Here is a 20,387-nt window from a genome sequence, read left to right on the forward strand (position 1 = left end):
ATAAAATACACAAACAGCACATGGGACAGGGCCCCAGCTTTCTGGCCCTCAGAGTATCAGGGTAAATGCCCAGGGCAGCAGGGGAGGGACGGGGAAGGCGTCACCCTAGCTGGGCAGAGTCCTCTCTCACTGGCCTCAGTTTTCCCGTCTGCAAGGACAGGTCAGAGACAGACCATAGGGTTCAGCTGCCAACAAATAGCCAGAGGCTACTTGTGGTCTGCAGACGCGTGTGCTTGGGGAAGAAGAATTTGAGTGAGTGTGCTCGGGTGTGTACCAGGACACGCCTCTCTGCACAGTGAGTGCTCTTTGCACATAGGCAAGACTGTCTCTTGCAGCACTTTGGCAACTTCTCAGAGAACCGGGAGCTGGGTGACAGTTCTGGAGAGCTCTGTACGCTCAGGGAAAGCAATGAAGTCTGTACTATGCGTGTGCCCCAAAGAAGGAGCAACCTCTGCAGAGTTGAACTGGCAAGAGTGAGACAGAACCTGCCTCCTCACACCAATGAGGACTCAGTCCTGAACCGGGGAGCCTGCTGAGCTGACTGGACAGTTTGCTGCTTAAAGCCATAGGCCAGGGGACTTCCGGTGAAAGCGTCATCCCTCCCTGCTGGCCCAAGATGTGCACAAGGATTAGAAGTAGAGGGCGAGGTGTGTGAAGAGAGAAGGAACAACTCCTACCTTTCTTGTTTACTAGGTCCCGAAAGACAAGCAAGGACAGAAGAAAGGAACGGTCACAGTTTCCACCAAGCACTCAGCCCTCTAATGACATGGGGACCCTGCAGGCCCCTTATATGGCATCCATGACATTCACAGGGAGGGGGTCCACCTCTCTGGACAGACCCAAAATGCAGGTGGAAGTGGGAAGGATTAGTGCGCTTGTGGGACACTCCTCAGGGACCCGCCCACAGGTCCATCTACCCTGGGAGGAAGGAGTGGGCTCTTTAGGACAGAGCAGTGGGTCCAGGGGAGGGGCACAGGATACAGGCACTCCTGCATGGTGCAGAGATGTGCTCAGACACACAGACTAGCGTATCTTCATGTGCCAGGTGCTCACTGACATGCCTGTGGGCTCAGCCCAGTGCTGGGGGCTGAAGGCTTGGCACACAGGACCAGCTGCATTTGCAGTGGAGCGTCACAGGGGACAGATGTGGGGCTGTGCAAGGAAAGCGTAGGGGCCAGGCAAGGTCTCGCAGGCAGCAGAGCATGGACTGGACTTGAGTCCTGAACGATGAGGTTGCTGCTGCCAGGTGGGCAGGGGGAGGGAGATCCGCAGAGGGCACACTCTGTGTGGGCCTGAGCACTGAATGAGTTCAGTGTCACAGTGTCAGGAGTGTGGCGGGGTCAGATTAGCCAGGTGTTTGGCTGTCAGGCTAAAGAGGCTGGGCTTTATGTGGGGAGCCACCAAAAGGTTTCAAACTGAGAGTGACAAAGTTAGGCCGGGCGCGGTGGCTCAAGCCTGTAATCCCAGCACTTTGGGAGGCTGAGACGGGCGGATCATGAGGTCAGGAGATCGAGACCATCCTGGCTAACACGGTGAAACCCCGTCTCTACTAAAAATACAAAAAACTAGCCGGGCGAGGTGGCGGGCGCCTGTAGTCCCAGCTACTCGGGAGGCTGAGGCCGGAGAATGGCGTAAACCCGGGAGGCGGAGCTTGCAGTGAGCTGAGATCCGGCCACTGCACTCCAGCCCAGGAGACACAGCAAGACTCCATCTCAAAAAAAAAAAAAAAAAAAGAGAGTGACAAAGTTAAATCTCTGGAAATCCCTTTCAGGCTGGAAGGTGCACGGATAGGAAGGGAGACTCCTAGGGCAGGTGGCTGCCACTTCGGATAGAACTGAGTGGGAAAGATACACTGAGGCTGAGGCAGCTGCGGATGGCACGGGCACAGCAAGCCATCAGTCATGTCTGTTAATGAGCATCCGTGATTGACCTCTCTAGGCCTAAGCAGGAGAGCGGGGCTGGGGAATCATCCAGGAATGGTGGCAGAAGGAAAGGACTCGAGGTAGGAGCTCAGGAGACGGCAGTGTCTCAAAACCGAAGAGGAGACGGACGCACTCTTATCCACAGAAACACAGACAGACAGACATGCCAGGGATGCACATGGGACAACCCTCTGAGGCTTTAGCTCATCAGGCCCAGGCTGCCACAGAGGCTCCCTCACCTGACAGATGCAGGTAGGCACACATACTGCTCCTGCCCTCCCTGCCTTCCTGCTGAGCCTGAGGCCCAGGGTCCAGGATGCAAGGCTGTGCATTCTCCACAGGCACAACACGCAGAGAGGGCCTGAAAGGCGAGGGGCAGGTAGCCGTTCCCGGAGCCCTGAGGGCAGTGCTTACCTTTTGAACAGGAGGATGGCGATGACAATGAGGATGATGAGGATGACTGCCAGCACGGGACCCGTCACCCACAGCATCTCCGGCTCCTCCTGCTGCTGGGCTGGTGTCACCTGGACCACGATCTCATCTGAGTAGGGGCTGGATGCGTAGCGCTTCTGTGGCCCGGTGGAGAACAGTGGGCTGTGAGCTCAGCGTGAGGAGACCCCCCCAACCCTCTGCCTATCAATCCTGGAGAAAGGGCTCTGGGTCTGGGTTACACTGGGCCTGGCAGGACTGGGTCCCTGGAGCCACATTAGGTCTGGCTTCTGGGTCCCAGGGCCACATCCCAGGATCCCTGGGACAGGTCTTGGGTCTTTAGTGCTGCCCCAGGCCAGGGATCTCGAAGCTCACGGACTGATAAAGACCTGGGGTCTTGTGGTGTTTGAGACTGGCCTAGTCTCAGGCCAGGCCAGGGGGATCAGGGTGCTGAGAGCCAAGCCAGCTCAGGCAGACCTGGTCCATGGGTTCCTTCAAGGAGGCAAGCACAAAGCATTGGTAGCTCAGGTCCGGAGACAGGGGCCGGTTGTAGAAGCCCCGGTAGTTCTTCTTGTCCCCCAAGGTGAAGGTCTTGGGGAGCACATCCAGTTGAGCAGCCACATATGGCTTCAGACGCTCTGCCTGCCGCCGCCGCCGCCGCCGCCGCTGCTCCTCTCCGCCCTGCTCGATGGCTTCCAGAAGCTGGCAGAGCAGAGCACGGGGGTCACGCGGGGCCTTGGAGCATGCCGGCCGGCCCTGGGGCTGTGGCCTGGGATGTCAGCTCTCTGGGCTGAGATCAAGGCTCACCTACCCTGTAAGAGTCCATACCTGCCCAACGCACTGCCCCTACAGAGTAAGAGATACCACGAAGCCACTCCTCCCCACCAGCCCATGAGAAGCAGCCCTGTGGGTAAGCTGCTCCACCCTAACCAGGCTATTTCCACACTGGCTGAGAAAGGACTAAAGGATTTCAAAATTTCAGGGACTCCTGGCTCTCGGGCTCACTGAGCCCTCCATGGCTTCTAGATCGGCGAGGCTCTGCAGTGTCTACGGGGCTTGCCATTCTCTAGACCTGCAGAGGCATCTCCACGACGTCCCACCCCAGGGATTCTTCATAAACCCTCTGGGAGTTCTGCGAATATTCCCAGTTTCCTCAGAGTCCCTCTCTCCAGAGAGAGGCAGGCTGCCAGCCAGAGCAGCCAGGAGACAGATTTCCATGTGGGGAGTGAATCTGAGAGTCACTGGGACAGTGCTCAGGGCAGGAAGGCCACAGTCGACCACTGCAATGGGACTGTCAGTGTCCCCATCCCCTCCCCAGGTACCTCGTCCAGCTCCAGTTCCTCGGGTGTGCTCCACCTTGGCGCCAGCATGCTCCCGCCCACACGGTCAATGGGTACCACCACGATGTAGAACCACCTGGGTGGGCAGGGCAGGAATCATGACTGTCACTGCCGGTCACCTCCAGCCCTGCCCTGCCTCCCCCAACACCTCGTGTGCATACCTGACAAGTGAGGGGTCCTGCACATGCGGCATGGAGAGAGCAAAACGGCCGTCCTCTATGTAGGCAGAGGCAGGCAGCGGCTTGTGTGGCAGGAGGTCGGGGGCCGTGCGGATGGACACCAGGTGCTGCAGCCCCCCTGCGCTGCTGCCACGGTTCATCAGCACAAACGAGTACTCCGTGTTGGGCTGCAGGTCTGCGATGAGCTTTCGCATCGAGTGCCCGTCCACCTCCACACTCTGCCCGTTGTACAGAATCTGTGGGGGATGGGAGGGGCAATGCCTGTGGGTGAGGTTCCCTACCATGGGCTGCAAGGCACAGTGCACAGATACAAAACCACAGACCTGCTCCACAGCTGGACGCACATGGGTTAGGACTGGAAAGATAGCACCCAGCAGGCCTGTGTGTGTGCCAGGCTCTGCTGGCTGTGGCCCTTACTCACCTTAAAGGGCACAGCTGACTTATAGGAGTCGGGGACCTCCCAGCTGAGCAGCACAGATGTCTTCATTGCAGCCGCCACCCGGAAGTTCTTGGCAAACACTGCAGAGGCATAGAGAGAGAGTCAGCTCCACTGGGTATGAGGTGGGGTGAATGGGCTGGAAGGGTGGAAGGTGAATGGCCAGGATGAGATACTGGCTGGGGAACGGGGGGTTGAAGGATGGCTGCAGAGTACCAAGCGCCCCACTCCCAGCCAGCTTCAAACGGCACAGTTGAACTCCCAGCCCAAGCTCTTCCACAGCGAGCACCAAACAGGGTGGGGGATGCCACGGCAACCAGGGTCAGGATCTCCAGAAACACGAGTGTAAAAACTTGAGCCGATGGACACCAGGCCAGAGTGATCAGAGGTCAGTGGGTTTCGGTCATGAGAACCATGTGGCCACACACCAGAGCGTGGTGGAGCATGTTCACTAGAGGTCGGGGGGTCAAGGCCCCAAGAGATTAGTGTCACACAACAAAGGTCAGGAGGTTGCACACCCAAGAACAGTGACACAGTCAAAAGAGATCAGTGGGTCAAGGTCATGAGAGATCAGAAGGTCACACAGCAGAGGTCAGTAGGTCAAAGACAGCAGAGATCAGGCACCAACAATGTGGTGCCCATTCACTAGAGGTTAGTGGTCACGGTCATGAGAGATTGGAGGTCACACACCAGAGGCTGGTGGATCACAGTCGCCAGAGGTCAGTGGCTCAAGGAGAGCAGAGACCCCCAGATGCAGCCATGCTTGGGAAGGGCTGCCATGTCCATAGCACACACCTTGCTCCACTGGCATGGTCCGGGACTGGATGCTGGGGCTGAGTGGGCCAGAGCCTTTGCTGGTCCATGCGCGGACCTTGATGTCGTAAGTGGTGTCTGGCTTGAGGCCAGAAAGGGTAAAGTGGGTGTCTGTCGTGACGTTCTGCAGCTCCTGCTGGCTGTTGATGTCTCGGAACACCACTGTGTAGCTGGTGATGCGTCCATTCCTCTCTGCCAGCACTGGCGGGTCCCAGGCCAGTTCTGTGGTAGATGTGGTCAGTCCTGTCACACGCAGGTTTTGGGGAAAGCCGCTGGGTAGGTCCTCGGGGGTCCTGATCTCCTTCTGGAACTCCTCACCCAGGCCAGCCCGGTTCCTGGCAGCAAGCCGGAAGATGTAGGTGGTCCCCTTGTGCAGGCCGGTGACTGTGAAGTGCTGGTCATCCTTGCCGAAATCGATAGTGTTGGGCCGCGCCTCGTCAGCCCGGCAGTACTGCAGCCGGTAGCCCAGCAGCTCGCCAGGCAGCTCCTTGGGTGGGTGCCACTGGAGCAGCGCAGTGTTCATGGCCGTGGTGCTGACCATCACAGTGGGCCGGCCTGGGACTGAAGGACCACAGGCTGGGCTCTGGCGCTGCCCTCCCGCTGCCCCACCCTCAGGTCTGTCCTGACCCCTCACTCACCTGCACCTGTTGTAGTAACAATTTTGGGCTTGCTGCGGGCACCATCCCCCTTGGTGGTATAGGCAGCGACAGTAATGGAGTAGGTGGTCTCTGGGGTCAGGCCGCTGATAGTGGTTTCCTGAGGGAGGAGGAGGGGTCCATTCCCATCACAAGAATGCAGGGAGAGGCCAGACCTTGTCAGGGACCTCAGGACCCTAGCCTGAGGGAAGCCCCTGGGCACACAAGGCCAGGGGTTGTGGAAGGTGGGGCTGTACAATGGTGGCCTCTGCTGGAGGGGAAGCAGGTAGGTAGGATGCAGGCCTGGGAGGACCCCGCCCATCCCAGAAGCCGCCCGCCTGGGGCAGACAGCTCATTGTTGCTTTTAGACAAGAACAAAGGGCCAGACTGTTTCCCTCACTCCATTGTGCTGTGAACGTAGACTGAGGATGTAAACAGGGCATAGCCTCGCACACACCCAGCGCCTTGCATGGCTCCTGACACCCACACGCACACAGCCTACAGCTCCTGTGTAAGCAGGCGTAAGGTCGCGTGTGGACACCAGTGCATGCATGCACACACACAGCAAGGTGGTGGGGTGGGTTAAGGTGCCATCCTATAGGACCCAGTCAGGACTCTGCTGCCTCCATATAGGCCACTAACTCTGAGAATGTCTATACCCTGCAATATCTCTTGAGAAAGGCGGGGGAGGGGCCAGGAGCATAAGAAAACCTCCACACCTGGGGAACTGGTTTCCACGTCTGTTCCCAGTGATGCCTGAGATAGCAGCCAGGGCAATGTCCTCCCACCTTGGCAGACCCTGCCCATATACCCATCTGCTGCAAAGGCATCATCTCTGGACATGCGGAGAAACACCATGGGAGGTCAAGCCACACCACACAGAGAGAAGAGTGGGAAGCAGGGCAGGGACCAACGTGCAGTGGGAACAGTGCCGTCACCAACCCTGGTATCCCTCCAGCTCTCGCCTTGAGTGGGGCCCCTGCAGCTGCCACCACCCCCTCATGGGCCCCGCCTGCCCCAGCTGGAGGGTCTCCCAGGGCTGGGGCTCCAGAATGCACCAATGCCAGAACCCGACTCTCCAGACCGCCCTCCCAGCCTGGGCCCTAAAGCAGGTGATTTTTCACTCAGGGATCAATAAGGCCTAACGATCAGGATCGGATTTAACTCCATCCCTGTCTGGCCCGAGCAGGGGCCGGGCCCTGGTTGATCATGAACACTGGCCTCAAATTGCTGCTCGACAGGCAAGAAGTAAGGATTAGAGGAAATGCCAATCGCTGCTCAGCTCAGTGCTCGTGTCTAAACGCCAATTTTCTCCGGATGTGGCTGGAGCCCCGTGGATCTTGGCAGCGCAGGCTGGCAGGAAAGGAGGGAGAGGGGGAGTGTCCCATGAGCCCAGCTTGACCCATGTCTTGTCCGCGTTCGCACACCTGTTACTTACATAGTCCTCGGACTCCTCCGGCCGCCACTGACCGCGGGAGAGGGAGAGAAAGGGAGACAGGATGGTGAAGGACTCTGACCTGGAGGGGGCGCGTGGTCTGGAAGGGACCCGGCCCAGGGAGGACAGAGGGAGGGCTTTTGGGCCTCGAAGTACCCATGGGGGCAGAACCCCAGGACAACTCCCGGTTCAAAGATTTGAATACCTGCCTCACTGAGCACCAACTGTGTGCGCCAGGGCGGGCTGAGGAGGGTAGGGAGACTGCGAGGGCAGGCAGCCTGCCGGGAGAGGACCCGCTGACAGACGGGCCTAAGAACACAAAGCAGTTACAGATGCTTTGACAATTTTGGGCTTGCTGGGAGGGAGAGGCTGCCAGACAAGGAGGGTGGGTTCAACAGCTCAGGCCGAGGGGAAGAAGACACTGAAGGGTGAATGCGGTGCCCGTATGCCCTGGTTTGCCTCGGACAGTCCTGGCCTGTGCTTGTTGCCATGGAATGACTATTCAGTGTCTCGTTCCACCCCTCAAGGCATCCCAGATGTAATCATACATTATACAATCACCCCAGGCATGAGAAGCATCCCACAACAGTAAGAGCTGGGGGTGAACAGGGCACGTGGCTAGGGTGAGCCCAAAGGCAAGCCAGTCAGCAAGACTATGAAGGCTGCAAGTGACAAGCTCAGAGCCTGGGCTGTAGCCCACAGGCACGGGAAACCACCTATACCTGTTCCTTCCTCAGGGTGTCTGAGAATCAAGGTAGGAAGGAATGTTTCAAGGCTGGCAATGTTGTGGGCCTTTGGTGCATGTAGATATTCTAGATGGACAGGTGGAGGGACTGTGAGGTCTCCATTCCGAGGCCCCGTGAAACATCACAGGGAGACGGTCCAGGACGTCTCCAAGCCGGAGGGTTGGGTCCTCCAGCCCAAGCACCCCCACAGTGCCGGTCTGGCCTCTGTCCACTGGCCTCCATGCTAGGTGGCCTAAGTTCCTCCTGTCCTGGGACACTCTGTTGGAAAGTCCTTGCAAGAAGCATGGAACAGAATATGAGAAGAGGCTCTGGACAGGTCCCTAGTGCATGGCCACTTTATAGGGTGTGGCTGGGCCCACTTCCATTCCAGTCTCCTTGCCTGGGGGGAGACCTGGGCTATCCCAACCAAGCCGTGGTGTGGAGGTTCTCACATGGACACTGTCCTGCGCTACAGGCAGAGCAAGAAACAAGGGAAAGGCAGAGGATGAAATCAAGCAGAGATGAAGGGAAGGAGTCAGAGGAAAGGCAGGGGGAGGAGAGAAGGAAGGAGAAGAGAGAAGAGAATGAGCAAGACAAAAAACAGAGACTCCAAGAAGGAGAGAGAAATGAAGGCCATGAGAGGGGAAAAAGGGAGGCAGGGAGATGGTATCAGACATAAAGGGAGACGGGTCTGGCTCCACATTTCGGGGGTGGGGGTGGGAACACGCACCACATAGTTCTTTCAGGCCTGATGGGGGCCCTGAGCTGAGCAGATGGTGCTGTTGGGTGTAGGACAGAATGTGGTGCCCTTGATGGAAGCACAGGGACAACTGGGCCCTGTGGCCAGGCTCGGGACCAGGCCCCATCTGCTCTCCCACTGGCGAGGAACAGAATGACCCAGTCCCAAGAGGTCTACAGGGGCAGGCCTCCATCTTCAGGGTCCTCCGGGAGCCCAGACTTGGGTTACCTCCCACTATGGGATGTCGGAGGCTTTTAGCCTCAGCGTCCCTGAGCTTCTGGCCCAGTTCCCTTCTGAACCTCTTGGGACCAGAAGAGGGTACTTGAAGTGGCTTCTCTGGAACCCCACTGGCCCCTCACAGAGGAGGGGGGAAACCCATTCCTGGGATGTTTCTGGGTAGGTGTGTTCACTGAGGCTCCACAAGGAGCCCTCAGCCTGCCCCAGGAATGCAGGTGGGTGCACATGCCCGCCTCCTCCACCCCGGATGCCTTAGCACTGGGCAGGCTAAGAGGGGGAAGAGAGCACCCTTTGGGCAGAAAGAATTTTGCTTCAATTCTTTTTGTTTTGTGTGTGTGTTTTTTTTTTTTTTTTTTTTTTGAGACGGAGTCTGGCTCTGTCACCCAGGCTGGAGTGCAGTGGCCGGGTCTCAGCTCACTGCAAGCTCCGCCTCCCGGGTTCCCGCCATTCTCTTGCCTCAGCCTCCTGAGTAGCTGGGACTACAGGCGCCCGCCACCTTGCCCGGCTAGTTTTTTGTATTTTTTTTTTAGTAGAGACGGGGTTTCACCGTGTTAGCCAGGATGGTTTCGATCTCCTGACCTCGTGATCCACCCGTCTCGGCCTCCCAAAGTGCTGGGATTACAGGCTTGAGCCACCGCGCCCGGCTTCAATTCTTTTTGAAGCAAAGAACCCTGCTAGAGGTTCTAGCAGGGTTCTAGCAGCTGAACCCTGCTAGAGGGGTGAGCCTCCAATCTGTGTGGGTGACACCCCTCTGCACAGCGTGTACAGCATCGAGTGGTACATGCACCCCTGCTCTCCGCCAGGCAGGGGTAAGAGGCTGGACGGGGATGGGTGTGTGGGTCCCTCCCAGGCCCTGCTCCTGGATGGGGAGACCTCAAGAGCACCACACTAGGTGCTGTGACTCTCCAGCAGGATCTTTTGGGAGGGGGCTCATGATAGCAACTGCAGCTCTTTCCTAGGGGTCCACAGACATGGCTTCTTATCCAAGTATAGCCACCTACTTGCTGAATAATTCCATACCACTCTCATAACCTCCCAGCATTCCAAGTTCTTCATCTGAATAGCAACTAGTGTTCAGAATACCCCAGGGAGCTCACCCCAAGCTCAAGAGCAGGACCATCCTCCCAGGAAGACAGACGCGCACAGAGGAAGGTGTGAGGCTGGCCAACAGGCCTAGCCCTTGAGGGTGAACATCAGGGGCTGAACCATTCCCTGTGGGGCCAGGAGCAGGGCAACACTGTGCTTGGCTACCCACAGAGCTCGGTAGCAGCCACAGACCCGTGGCCGCCAGTGGGGTAAGACAGCCCCAGAGCACTCTCTTTACCCTTTTTGTCGGAGGAGTGGATGCCAGTCCAGCACTGTCTAGGGAGAAGACATATCTCAAAATCCTGGCCTGGTGGGGCAGGGTGGCTCACACCTGTAATCTCAGCACTTTGGGAGACTGAGGCAGACGGATCACCTGAGGTCAGGAGTTCGAGACCAGCCTGGCCAACATGGTGAAACCCTGTCTCTACTAAAAGCACAAAAATTAGCCGGGCGTGGTGGCAGGCGCCTGTAATCCCAGCTACTCAGGAGGCTGAGGAAGGAGAATTGTTTGAACCCGGGAGGCACTCTAGAGGTGACAAGAGTGAAGCTCCATCACACACACACACACACACACACGCACCAAAAAAACCCCAGCCTAATCCCTGATGCTGCAAAGCATCTCGGGTCTCACAACCAACGAAAGGTAGTCATAGCACTGCTGAGGGCAAGCAGGGGAAGAGGGTATCTGGGCCCCAAATGGGAGCTTGTGCATGCTGGTCTGTGCTCACTCTGCCACCCCACCACCACCCAATGCTGCACCTGGGCCTCGGCTAGCATGACGTCTTGGATGATGGGGAGTCCACGGGGCTCGCCATTCTCCAGCCGCACGTAGGTGACCTGGTAGCCGCGGATCTGGCCATGCTGCTTGCTGGGGACAGGCAGCTTCCAGTAGACATGCACAGCAGTAGAGTTCAGGGGCTCCACCTCCACCTTCCGTGGAGGCCCGCTGGGCACTGGGGGTCAGGTAGAGAAGGAAGTCAGGCCTGGAGGTATCGACCCTGGCACAGGTGGGCACAGCAAACTCAAGGGTCCTGCCTCAGCACCCCACTCCCCCAGGAAAGGCCCTGATATAGTCTCCTTAGATCATCTGTCCCTGGTGAGGCACAAGGAAGGCTCCCTCTGCTTGCTGCGGGTAAGAGCCCAGGACTGGCCCTGCCCACCCCTCTGGCCCAGGCCTGTCACTTGGTGGGTAGGGTCAACATGGGGGAACAGGTAGAGGTGGGACACCAGGTCTTTGACCACCCCCAGTCAGCACAACCTGGCCTGACTCTTCCTAGGCCTCAAATCATGCCAATGTCCAGCCAACGTGGAGTCTTGCTGATTCTACTTTGAGTATCTTTTGCACCAATCTTCCCAATCTTGACCTTTCAAATCTTAGATGGGGCTACGTCTCCGATCTTAGCCTGTGAAGACTTCAGCTCCTTTGGAGACAGCCCCAAAGGCTGGGATTTGGGCCTAAGTTATCCCATAAGTGACATCCCCCCACTCTGGGCCATTAAGCCTGAACGAGAAAGATGAATTGACCTGGGCCTGTGGTAGGGAAAGGAAGGCCCTGGGGTGCTTGGCGGGTGGTGTCTGAGGCAGAACTCCTCCCCTCCCGCCCCAGTGGCACTGCCTACCGTCCTCATCGGTGCGCACCAGCACCGGGCTGCTCTCGGGGCCGGGGCCCACATCTGTGTGTGCCCGCACCCACACCCGATACTCCGTCCACTTCTCCAGGCCCACCAGGTCCCAGCTGGAGTGCTCGCGGCTGATGCCATCCACCACATGCCGCCTGCGGTCCTCGCCGTCCACCGCCTCGTAGGCCACGGAGTACTGGGTGATAACGCCGTTGCGGCTGTCGGCAGGTGGCGGGACCCAACTTACCCGGACCGTGGTGGAGCCCGTGCTCACACACATCACCTTCTGGGGAGGGGCGGAGGGGGCTGGGGAAGACAAATGGGGGGGGAAGCAAGCAGATGGAGGGTGGGGATCACAGGCACAATGACTGAGTCACAGTGGACTGGAGACTCACCCGGGCAGGCTACCCCTCAGGTGCTGAAATGACCATCCCAGGGTCCCTCCAGGCAGGCTGCTGCCACTCTCGCCAAGGACGCCTGACTCCCTCTGACCTGCCTCCCTCTCTCCCCCTCCCTCTCTCACACACACACACGGTGATACACACACAGTATCACACACACTGACTCTCACACAGCCTCACACACACACAGTCTCTGTGCCTCTCCACACACAGTGTCCCTCACAGTCTCAGTGCTTCACACACGCCTCTCACACAGTCACACACAGGGTGTCTCATACATACACTTGGGGTCTCAGTGTCTCACACACACAATGTCTTGAGTATCAGTGTCTCTCACACAGACTCACACATACACAGAGTATCACATACCCATAGCATCTTGGTGTCTCACACACGGCATCTGACACACAGTCTCTCACACAATGTCTTCCAGTTCTGACACAGCTTCGAGTTCTCTCACACGAGGTCTCTCCCACACATATGCCGCCTTACACAAAACATACACGATATCAGATACACACAAGCACGTGGCCATCCCACCGCCACCCACACACACAGTCACATACGGAGAACTGCTTCATGCCCACTGTGCCGCACAGTTCTGCTCTTCTGAGGAAGAGTGGCCCCAGTGGCCCTTTTGGCATAAGGCAGCCTTCACCTGTGCCTGCCTGGAAATGGTCTCTTTGCCAGTGCCACAGGTAATCACCAACTGGAGACTGGACATGAAGGCCAATGGCCCCTGGGGTTTGGAGAAAAAGTACCCAACAGAGGTGCCCTCACTCAACAGCTTCCTTGGGAATTAGGAGGCAGACATGTGTCTCCTTGTGTCCAGTGATGCGTCCAGACTCCACACCCACCGAGGACTCTGCTGAAATGCACAGGTTTCCTCTTCAAGTTCTGTCACCACCCCCTGCCATGAGGACTTCAGCAGCCCCCTGACCCACCGGCCCCAGAGCCCCTCATCTCCAGACTTTCTCCTCCCCTACACAGCTGTGGTTATGCCCTGGAGGCTGCTAGTACTGGGGATGGCCCTCCCTCCAGAATCACGGGCTCTAACATCCCCTTGCAGACCCTACCCCCTTGTCCTTGCTCAGTCACTCCAGGTCCTGGGCACTGCACCTGCTCACCAGCTCCTCGGGATGCCTGTCCATCAACCTTGTCCTTCCCACCCTCCATGTTCAGCTTCCACAGTCCACCACCTGCCACACTCTCACTAATATCGCAAAGTCCCTCACCTCCTGATCTTTCCATGCTCCTTCCTGGCCTGTGCCAAGCGCTAGATGAATCCAACTCTCCCCCGCCTTCTCTACAGCAGCACTGGGGCAGGATGGCATCCAATGCACATGTCCCCAGAGGCCTCATCCTCCAGGACCTTTTATGTTACCTATTTCTGCCTCCTGCCTGGCTCGCTCTGGCACCTCACACGAAACACAGTCCCCTTCCTCCACGCTCCGCAGACCTCCAGCTCCTTTTTCCTGCCTCCTCTTGGCACATGACTATGTCTCCCACTCCGCAGAGAAGACTGGACTTTTGCAGCAGCTCTCTCCATCTCTTGTTACAACCCCCCACTCTACTTGCATCTGCAGTGATTCTCTCCTTTCCACCCATGAGAATGGAGAGTTGAGCCACCCTGTCCAAGGCTAAGCTCTCCCACCACCAATTTTGTGCCCTTTCTCTCCACCTCCCGAGGCTCCACCATTTATCCTCTTTTCCATGGTTTCTTTTTTTCCTATTGACTGTTTCCAATAGCATTTAAATATGCTTGAGATTTTCCCATCTTAAAAGAAAAATCCCAGGCCGGGTGTGGTGGCTCACGCCTGTAATCCCAGCACTTTGGGAGGCCAAGGCAGATGGATCACCTGAGGTCAGAAGTTCATATTCCTAGGCCGGTCAACATGGTGAAACCCCGTCTCTACTAAAAATACAAAAATTAGCTGGGCATGGTACAATCTCAGCTACTTGGGAGGCTGAGGCAGGAGAATCACCTGAATCCGGGAGGTGGACGGAGGTTGCAATGAGCCAAGATTGTGCCATTGCACTCCAGCCTGGGAGACAGAGTGACACTTTGTACTTTGTCTCAAAAAAAAAAAAAGAAAGAAAGAAAAATCCCACCCTCAGCCCCACAGCCCTCTCTAGCCATAATGGTCCCCTCATTCAGAGCTACACTTTCTGGCAACGTCTGGGCTTGCTGCCTCCACATCCTCAGCATCCACATAGGCCTCATGAAACACACACCAGCTTTCGTCCTACCATGCACCAAACTTCGTCTCCAGGGCCACTCCTCTATGTTGCTCGGTCCAACAGGTACTCCTGACCACTCAGCAGCATCTCGTCTACTTCTTGAAACTTTCTCTCCTTCCAAGCTCCAAGTCGCTCCCCTCCCCTGATTTCCTCTCATTTGCAGTCTTTCTTCTCAGGGTCCTTCAGCTCCGGCCCAGCCCTGGATTCCCACAGCATGTCAAACTCTGCCATGTGGACGGCACACGGCATCTTGAATTTGGGTGTCTGAGACCAGCTGCAGTCTTCACACCTGCCTCTGCCCCATTTCCCATCCCACGCCAGCACCACCCGCCTCCCAGGTTAACACACCAGAAACAAGATTCACCTCCATTTCCCTCCCCTCTGGGCCCCTATTCATAACCCATCACCAAGTCTGACCAGTCAGCATCCCTGACGGTTCTCAGATCCACCACCATCATCTCACCTGGGCCACCATCTTTTCCCCGGACCGCTTCAAAGCCTCCTAACTGGTCTCTGCCTCCTCGCAGGCTGCCCTGTCCATTCTCACAGAGCAGCCAGAGTCAGCCCTCCTGCCTACCCTGTGTCCCCAAGGCCCTGCCATAGATCCGGCAGCTACTGCAACCACACTGGCCTGCTGCTTACCCAGTGACCATAACCACGAGCCTTGCAGCTAGAGGGCCTTCAGGCCTGCAGACTCTCCCCAAGGCCTGTGTGCTCCCTGCTCCTGTTCATTTACTAGTTGGCTCCCACTCTTCCTTCAGGTCTTGGGGAAGTGTCACTTCCCCAAGGCAACACTTTTTGACCCCTCAGATCAAAGGAGGTCTCATCATCTCTCCAACCTGTCTCTTCCATCCTACCTTTTTTTTTTTTTTGAGACAGATTTTCACTCTTGCTGCCCAGGCTGGAGTGCAATGGCGCAATCTCGGCTCACTGCAACCTCCCCCTCCCAGTTCAAGCAATTCTCCTGGCTCAGCCTCCCAAGTAGCTGGGATTACAGTCATGTGGCACCACGCCCAGCTAATTTTGTATATTTTAGTAGAGACGGAGCCTCTCTATGTTGGTCAGGCTGGTATCGAACTCCCAACCTCAGATGATCTGCCCTCCTCGGACTTCCAAAGTGCCAGGATTATAGGCGTGAGCCACCACGCCCGGCTCTTCCATCCTACTTTACACAAATGTCATTAAAAGCTCATTTGAAGGTCAGGTGTGGTGGCTCATGCCTATAATCCTGGTACTTTGGGAGCACTTTGCGGAGGCCGAGGTGGGTGCATCACTTGAGGTCAGGACTTAGAGACCAGCCTGGCCAACATGGTGAAATTGTCTTTACTAAAAATACAAAAATTAGCCAGGCGTGGTAGTGGTCGCCTGCAATCCCACCTACTCGGGAGGCTATGGCAGGAGAATCATTTTACCCCAGCAGGCAGAGGTTACAGTGAGCCGAGATGGTGCCATTGTTCTCCAGCCTGGGTGACAAGAGCAAAACTCCATCTCAAAAAATAAAATAAAAAAGCTCATCTGGGTAATTACAGGTGCAATGTCTGTCTGCCCTGCTGGAATGCGGGATCCCCATGGGCAGACGCCATGTGTCTGGTTATGCTGCCAGCCCTGTACTGTGCATGGGGCCTGGCCCCCAGCTGGAGCACAGCAGGTGCTTCTGGAATGAATCCACAAACACAAGGTCACACGCAGCCTCTTGACATCACTGGTACATGCACACGGTCCCACTTCATAAGGACCACTTCAGACACCACCATGCTTATGGTCATCACATGGCCACATCAGATGTGGTCACCATCTCAATTCCACAATGCTACCCAGTCACAGTCACATTCGTGACACCCTATCACACAGAGTCTCACACAGCAGCTGACTGTGGCTGTGTGACCACACACAGGCCACCCAGCAGCAACCACAGAGTCACACACACACTCAGTCTACTCTGTGGGGACTACTGAGACCCACCAACACAGTCACAGGGTCAGGCCACAGAGTTACCCACAAAGACAAGGGTCATGCCCAAGATCCACCAACACACATACACAGGTGCATGCCCAAGATCCACCAACACACATACACAGCCAGCTGGTCAGGTATGGTCACACTCACATTCATGGGCAGTGCCCCTCCCACAGCTGCAGCATCAGAGTCTCACATAAGCAGAATATAGTAACACACAATACCAGAGTCATCACACAGACAGCCTTGCAAACAGTCCCCTGCATGGCCACATGGTTACAATTCAATGCCCATGTGGGCAGGCTGGGTCACATGGCCGCATTTTCAGACCTGTCCCCAAGTGCAGTCGGCTGAAGGTGATCACATGACTCCCAGGTAACTTTTATCGGGGGTATGAGGAAGGGAATGTGGGTGATGGGGAGATGAGACGCGGGGCCATGGGGAGGAGAAACAGCCACCAAAGCAGGTCTGGGACGCAGCAGACCCACCGAGGACGGCCCATCAGCTAGTGTGACTAGCACAGAGTGGGGATGGAGATGAGGCACAGACACAAAACTTACCTGTGCAGCATGTGGGGCATGGGCGGGAGGAGGGGCAGGAGGCTGGGTAGGGAGCAGGGAGGGCAGCAGCCGCCTGGACTGGACAGATTGGGAGGCACTTACCTGGCCCTCTCCCGAGGCCCAAAATCAGAGCCCAGGCCAGAGTCCGGTTTGGCTAGCAGACCTGACCACCCCACCCGCCTGGTTGCGGGGGAAGGATGTGTGTGTGCGTGTGTGTGTGTGTGTGTGTATGTGTGTGTGTCCCCCAACCCAGGTGAAACAGGCAGTGGACTCGGGAGACACTTACTGGACTGTGCTGTGCGGGCCTCAATGGTGGGGGTGAAGACACCCACCCCCATATCTGAACGCGCAGCCAGCTGGAAGCGGTAGAGTGTGTCGGGCTTCAGGTCCTCTAGTGTGTAGGAGGAGGTTGGGTTGAAGGTCACCTTGTGCTGGAAGAGCAGGAGCACTCACTGACAGCTCTGAGCTCAAAGGTCACTCAGAGGTTGTTCCCAACATGGGCTGCCATGTGACACCTCTGGACCCACCATGGCTCCAGAACTGGCTCCACACCATAAGGCCACATGGACCACACAAGCAACTCAGGGCTTAGCCCATGCCACAGGAGCCTCACAGACCACATGGGCCACGGGAGCCACCTGGAACACATGGCTTCTGGGGAACCTTTAGGGCTCTGCCAGTCATGTGAGCCACAGAGCCTAGGAAATTCAAGGCAGACCCTGGGGACTTTGCCCCCAGCAAAGAGTCATACAGCCTGTATGACTCCAGAATCATACAGGCTGTGCAGGCCACATGGCATGCATGCACCACCAAGCCTCCAGCAGAAACCTTACAGGCTATGCCCACACAAGCCACAGAATCCAGAAAACACCCTCCTGGGGTTAAACCCATTGCAGACCCTCAGGGACCAGGAGACCCCCTCAGCACTTCTCTGCCCGCTGCACACCTGTTGGTCTTCGTCCTCTGCCACCCAGTACACCAGCTCATACATGATGATTCGCTCCTGAGGGGGCAGCAGCCACGAGAGCTGGATCCTGGTGTCCGACTCCACCTCGGCCTGGAAGTCCGCGGGCTGGGCAGGCACTGCAACACCCCACACCAGGCAGGTCAGCCTCATCTGCGTGAGGTCAGGAGCACCCAGGGAAGAGGGGGCCGAGGAAGGCAGACCCTAATCTCACACCCTTATCCTACATCCCAACTGACCATACATCTATGGAATATGGCACCTTGATCCTCCCAACAGCCCCCAACCTCACAGCCGAGGGAAGGGGGAGAGGTGCCGCCACAACCTCAGCCTCCCCTTCTCTGCTGTCGGCTGCCCAGCCAGCGTGCCCCCACCTACCTCCCTGCTGCGTCTTGACCTGGATGGTGGGGCTGGGAGGGCCGTCGCCCACAGCGGTGAAGGCAAGCACGCGCAGGCTGTAGGTGATGCCAGGCAGCAGGCTGCCCACGGTGGTGAGGAGCCCCGCGTCGGTGTTGTGCTTGTGCCAGGCACTCGGGGGGCGGCGGGAGTCCGGAGTATAGTAGACGCGGTATCCTCGTACCAGGCCGTTGGGCTCCTCAGGAGGCTCCCACTGCACCAGCATTGTGCTGGCGCTCAGCATGCGTGCCTGCACACGGCGCGGTGGGCTGGAGGGCGCCTGTTCTCCCGTGCGTGCCCGCACTGCCTCGCTGGGCGGCCCTCGCCCGATGCTGTTCACCGCCAGCACGCGGAAGGCATATTCCGAGAAAGGACTGAGGCCGCCAATGCTGTAGCGGGTGGTGGCCACACCATCCACCTCCTGAAAGGGGCCCTCTGTGCCCGCTGCGCGGTACTGGATGCCATAGTAGGATATAGGCTCTGAGTTCCCAGAGTCCCAGGTGAGGGTGACACTGGTGGCAGTTGTCTCTGTCACCACAAGATCAATCGGAGGCTTCGGCAGAGCTGGAGACAAAGTGGAAGGCTCAAAGCTGCCCGAGGTCAAGATCCTTAGGAACCAACCCTATACTTGGGGATTATCCAGGATACCTGGTGGGGCCACCTGAGTGTGGCTGATACCCACAGCCTACCTTGAAAAATGTCCAGAAAAGCTTATGGTGACCTCTGAAGGCACACGTGGCGGATGGTGGCCAGGCGGCCCCCAGGCCTTGGGTCATCTAGTATGTACACATATCAACCGTGGGACTCACTGGACCCTCCCATCAGTACACAAGACTCATCTAACAAACAGACCTGGAGGTGAGGTGACCCTGGCAGTCCCATGTAGATGAAAGGCACCCAGACTGGGTAGCAGCTATCTGCCTCTGCAGGTCACCTGAGCTCACGTGGTGGACAGTATGTGTAATAGGCAGGGGAAGGGGAGATATTTCCTTAGGGACTGGCCCAGAATTTTAGAAAGAGTGATGGGGCTGCCGGCCCCATAGACCTTGTGGCTTGGCTCAAATTGAAGTGGGAAGGCCCTGAGTCCACAATCATTCAATAAATAATTAACAAGCACCCACTCAATGCCAGACACTGCGCTGGGGCTACAATGCCACACAGTCACATCCCTGCTCTCATGGAGTTTACACCTCAGTACGAGAGAGAATCAATACACAAGTCGATGGTACTCATGATTCTGGCAGGTGCAAGGACAGCAAGAATCAGGGCGCTGAGGTGGAGTAAGATCCAGGGAATCTCCTTGGATAGGGTGATGAGGGAAGGAAAGCATCATCGAGCTGAGGCTTGGAGGGGTACATGGAGCCAGTGACAGAAGGGACCGGACAAGGAGCATGGCAGACGGAAAGCAGCGTGTGTCTGGGCAGCTGGCTTGGGACAGGGTGGGAAGCCAGTGGCCCTGGGAGACCACAGTGAGGATCCTGATCTGTATCCTAAACCAACGGGAAGCCACTGGGAGGTGTTTCTCCCTTTCCCAAAAGGAAGTGACTTGATCCTGAATTACATTTTTTTAAAGATCACTCAAGTTGCAAAATAGATAATGGATCAGAGGCTGTTGAGAATTGAAGCAGGGAGACCAGGAAGGAATCTTTTCTTTTTTCATAGGGTCTCACTGTCACTCAGGCTGGAGTGCAGTGGTGTGATCATGGCTCACTGCATCACTGCAGCCTCATCCTCCCAGGCTCAAGCGATCCTCCTGTCTCAGCCTCCCAAGTAGCTGGGCCACAGGTGTGTGCCACCATGCACAACTTTGAATTTTGTTTTTGTAGAGATGGGGTCTCACTATGTTAACTGGGCTGGTCTCAAACTCCTGAGCTCAAGCAATCCTTCCAACTTGGCCTTCCAAAGCACTAGGATTACAGGAATGGGCCACCGTGCCCAGCCAGAATCTGTTACATATATATAACATATGTGTAATATGTGTGCCTGTCTCCAGGACAGAGAGAACCCACTTCCCCTACTATTTTACCACATCCTTCTTGCTGGGAAGCTATTACACCTGAAGGTCTGGTACTATATAGTGGTTAGGAGGGAGAGTTATGGATTCAGACCACCCTGGGTTTAAGTTCCTGCTCTGTCATTTATTTTTGTGTGACCCTGGGCAAGTGATATACCCTCTCTGTACCTCGGTTCCTTCATCTGAAAAATGGAAATAACAAGAGCACCTATCTCTCAGGGTAAAACAGAAAAAAACAAAAGAAACGGTGCTTGCTAGCA

The 20,387-nt window shown here is 56.7% G+C and overlaps 1 protein-coding gene across 1 annotated transcript in view; it reads right to left on the reverse strand.

Annotated features, from left to right (window-relative positions):
• Positions 1–20,387, reverse strand: part of PTPRF (protein tyrosine phosphatase receptor type F) — a 99,798-nt gene that overhangs the window by 14,431 nt on the left and 64,980 nt on the right. The window contains exons 10-21 of the mRNA XM_023221366.2: positions 18,096–18,677; positions 17,700–17,836; positions 17,040–17,184; positions 11,596–11,901; positions 10,736–10,929; positions 5,758–5,875; positions 5,102–5,680; positions 4,292–4,389; positions 3,853–4,106; positions 3,674–3,767; positions 2,829–3,053; positions 2,337–2,491 (exon numbers count right to left, since the gene is read on the reverse strand). Coding sequence (XP_023077134.1) covers positions 2,337–2,491; positions 2,829–3,053; positions 3,674–3,767; positions 3,853–4,106; positions 4,292–4,389; positions 5,102–5,680; positions 5,758–5,875; positions 10,736–10,929; positions 11,596–11,901; positions 17,040–17,184; positions 17,700–17,836; positions 18,096–18,677 — 2,887 coding nt within the window. The remainder of the gene's footprint in view (positions 1–2,336; positions 2,492–2,828; positions 3,054–3,673; positions 3,768–3,852; positions 4,107–4,291; positions 4,390–5,101; positions 5,681–5,757; positions 5,876–10,735; positions 10,930–11,595; positions 11,902–17,039; positions 17,185–17,699; positions 17,837–18,095; positions 18,678–20,387) is intronic.

Source organism: Piliocolobus tephrosceles, chromosome 1 (assembly GCF_002776525.5).
Source record: "Piliocolobus tephrosceles isolate RC106 chromosome 1, ASM277652v3, whole genome shotgun sequence".
NCBI classification, from domain to species: Eukaryota; Metazoa; Chordata; class Mammalia; order Primates; family Cercopithecidae; genus Piliocolobus; species Piliocolobus tephrosceles.